Source organism: Mastomys coucha, unplaced genomic scaffold, assembly GCF_008632895.1.
Source record: "Mastomys coucha isolate ucsf_1 unplaced genomic scaffold, UCSF_Mcou_1 pScaffold8, whole genome shotgun sequence".
Taxonomy (NCBI): Eukaryota; Metazoa; Chordata; class Mammalia; order Rodentia; family Muridae; genus Mastomys; species Mastomys coucha.
The window spans coordinates 60653528-60657219 of record NW_022196914.1 but is presented as its reverse complement, the minus strand read 5'-3'; the positions used below and the strand labels follow the sequence as shown (position 1 = coordinate 60657219).

The 3692-nt window shown below is 44.3% G+C and overlaps 1 protein-coding gene across 1 annotated transcript in view; it reads left to right on the top strand.

Annotated features, from left to right (window-relative positions):
* Positions 1–2061: 2061 nt before the first annotated feature.
* Mccc2 (methylcrotonoyl-CoA carboxylase 2) overlaps positions 2062–3692 on the top strand; it is a 78488-nt gene continuing 76857 nt past the window's right edge. Inside the window, exon 1 of the mRNA XM_031360083.1 lies at positions 2062–2311. Coding sequence (XP_031215943.1) covers positions 2183–2311 — 129 coding nt within the window. The 5' untranslated portion in view covers positions 2062–2182. The remainder of the gene's footprint in view (positions 2312–3692) is intronic.

Here is a 3692-nt window from a genome sequence, read left to right as displayed (position 1 = left end):
TTAAGGGCACTACTCTTCCAGAGAACCCAAATTTGGTTCCCAGCACTCAGGCTGGCGAACTCACAACTTCAGCTCGAAGGGCTCTATGTCCCTTTTCTGGCCTCTGGACAAATGCACTCACATGTGCATACTTGAATACAGTCACTCACCATACACATAATTAAAAGTATACCTTAAGACCCTAACAGTTCAATCCTAAGTATTCAGCCCTACCTACAAACATGGGTAACATTACACAGATTCAACAGCCTGTATTATATATTTATTCACACACATGTATGTATTTAAGGATAAGCCATGAATTTGAGAGGCAGCTGGATAGAAGTGGGAACTCTCAGGATGGGTAGGAGGGTTAAAGGTAAACAGCTTTAATTAAATGAAAAGTAAGTGAAACCTTTTTGGGCACCTTTGAATAGTCTAAGCTGCCTGCAAACTTACTCTGTAGCCCAGGATAACCTTGAACTGCTGAGCCTCTTAATTTACCTCTTGAGTGCTGGAGTTGCTAGGATAACTTTGATAAGTTGCTAAGAATAATTTTCTTTTAGCCTCCCTCGTTGCCAGGAATAAGAGTTTCATTCAGTTCAAATGCTCTGGTTTGGTTTGTTTTCTTTTACATGGCTTGGATGCTGTGTGAATATTTTAGGTTGTTTTCCACATTACAAGACCTTATTTGGGGTCAGCTTGTAGCAAGGTAGAATGAATGCTTGTGGACTCACTCTGATTTGACTTAGGCCTTCATTTCTCTTAGATTTTAAAAAAGCTTGCCATTTCCAGGACTAGGGGAGGCTCAGTGGGTAAAAGCACTTGGTGCACGTGTATGAGGACCTGATTTTGGATCCAGCACCCACATAAAAGCTGGGAATTGCTGCATGCCCCTGTTAGTTCCAGGGTTGGACAGGGGCAGAAGGATCACAGTTTTTTTTAGCTGCACACCTCACTGCAAGTTCAATGAAAGATTTGGTCTCAAAGGAATAAGGCAGAGTAATGGCAGGATACTTGACATTCTCCAGCTTCCATGTGTGCTTCTGTACACACACCATACACACGTATGTACACACAAAGTTCTACTCCTTCATAAGCACCATTCAATATAGTAGGCATGTTTCACCTATTCTCTCTCTCTCTCTCTCTCTCTCTCTCTCTCTCTCTCCTCCCTCCCCGTGTGTGTGTGTGTGTGTGTGTGCGCGCGCGCGCACTACTATTGATGGAGCCTAGAGCCTTTTGCATTCTAGGCAAGCATTCTACCACTTAGCCATCCTCTCAGCCCAACACTGTATGATGACAGTGTCTTCAAAATTCATGTTAAAACATTTTGTTTCAGACGGTGTCTCATTCTGATGCTCACACTGGCCTCTAAATTCTTCATTTAGTAAGCTATGGACTCTTCTCTCAGTAAGCTACAGAAACTTTTGACAAGTCTTCTATCAATTGGTTTACCATAGTTTTCCATGGGTCAGGCTTCTTTCTTGAAGCTGCTGAGTAGTAGAGTCCATGGTCCCCAAGGGAGAAAGAGCTGAGTGACCAAGCCTGGCTCTCATCTTAGTTATCTTGTGTTTCTACCCAGTCTGGCTTTTATTAGGGTGCTATTTTCTTACAGCACCTTTAAAGTCTAGAACCACATTTCCTCCTAGGGCATAGCCGACCCTCTCTTTAGCTTGTTCATCCTTCCTGACGCTTTTACTTTGCTCCTCTAAGCAAGCATGCTGTAGTAACATGTAAGTATTCAATAAGGTGTGTGAGTGAAAACAAAACAACACTAAGGCACTTCGCATAGTATTTTTAATCCTTATTACTGTGAACAATCTATCTCATTCTACAAATGATCAGATGTGCTGAAGCTCTGCAGTGCATGGGCCAGAGGCGTGTGCATGCCTGTGACAAACGCTTCAGCAGGACAGCAGCCAATTACCAGGTCGCTTTTTCTCAGCCCAGTGCTCCTGGGCTCCAGATGGAACCCGGACACGCGCAGCTGCTCGTCTGCTCCTCATTGGCGGAGTCGGGAGGCGTGGCGTGCTGCGCGGACCAATTGGAGGTGGCCTGTGATGGCACGTGTGAGGGGCTGGCCTGGGAGTTGGTGGGCCAGGGCTGGTGGTGCAAGGACTCTGTAGAGGGGCAGCGGCCCAGAGCTGCAGAACCGAGCTACAGGACCGGTCTCTTTCTCTTTTGGGTGCTTGCCATCGCAATGTGGGGCGCGCTGAGGTCAGCTCTGCGGCCCTGCAGTCGGGCCGCTGTACTCCGGCAGCGCGCCTATCACGGGGACTCGGTGGCTCGACTGGGTACCCAGCCTGACTCGGGCTCCTCCACCTATCAGGTAGGTTAAGCGAGCGTTCTGGAGGCCTGCTCACCCTCCTGCCTGGGAGTCAGCGGCGGCTGGAGGGTGGGCACGCTTGGATCGCTGCTGTTCTTTCCTCTTCAGCTTCAGGCGTCATTCTGGGACTCAACAGGGTCCTGTGAAGTTTGCAGAAAGAAGTCGTTCCAATGAGATTTTAGTTCACTTTTAGGACTGGCACTGGCCTTATGTGTCACTGAAATCAGTGATTCTCAAAATCCCACAAGGCATTGTCGCTTGCACAGTTTATAAATGCCCGAGTCCTGTTTGGCAGCTTTGTAATCACGAAGTTAGGGGTCCTCGTGTTTGCATGGCTAGTATATTCCTTAGGGGTCTTGTAGCAGCCACTTTTTAGGAACTACCTTAGCACGGTAGTACTAGGCCATGTTTACACTCTTCCTTTTAATAGTTATATTAAAAATAAATGCACATCCCACAATGTCTTTACATAGCTTTTCTTGGAATTGAGGAGTTTCCCCCAAGCCAAGGAAGCAACTTATAACTTGTGAATCTCAAAACTGGAAAATTTAAATCGGTTTCATGGCTTCTAAGCCTATACAGATAACATCTGAATTGTTCATAGAACCAGCAGTTATTCGCTGGGGAAGAAATTAACTCAGAAACACTAAGTTGTTTATGTGGTATTTTAAGTATTTGGCATGGATGTGTAGGATGGAAGTCATTTTGGGCTGGGGAATGTTAACTAGAAATCAGATAGCTGTGTGGTAAGGGGTGTCCAAACCCTGAAAGGCTGAAAGCATGTAAAGCACATATTGCAGAAACATGTGAATCTTTGTGAGTTTGGGTCCAGCTTGATCAACAAAGGCAGCTCCAGGACAGCCAGAGTTACAAAGTGAGACCCCCTTCTCAAAAAAAAAAAAAAAAAAAAAAAAAAAAAAAAAAAAAAAAAAAAAAAAAAAAAAACCTACCATCACTACAACAAAATACAATTACTATACACTAATTTTACAAAATAATAAATTTCATTATATCTGTATACGTAATCCTCTTATCTCCTCTCCACTCTTTTGCTGTCTCCTTTTCTCTTTCCAAATAGTCCTTATACTTTCATGTCCCTAAATTGTACATATAATCTAGATTCTGCATATGAGAGAAAATGTGGTATTTGTTCCCTGCCCCCCTAATGTGATGATCCCTAGTTCCAACCATTTCCTTGAACATAGATAGTTTACTATTTTTAGGACTGCCTTGTTTAGTTTTTGGCAGCTTTAGAAAGAAAACTTTCTTTTCTTTTTTCTTTGTTTGTTTTTTGAGACAGGGTTTCTCTGTGTAGTCCTGGCTGTCCTGGAACTCTGTAGACCAGGCTGGCCTGGAACTCAGAAATCTGCCTGCCTCTGCCTCC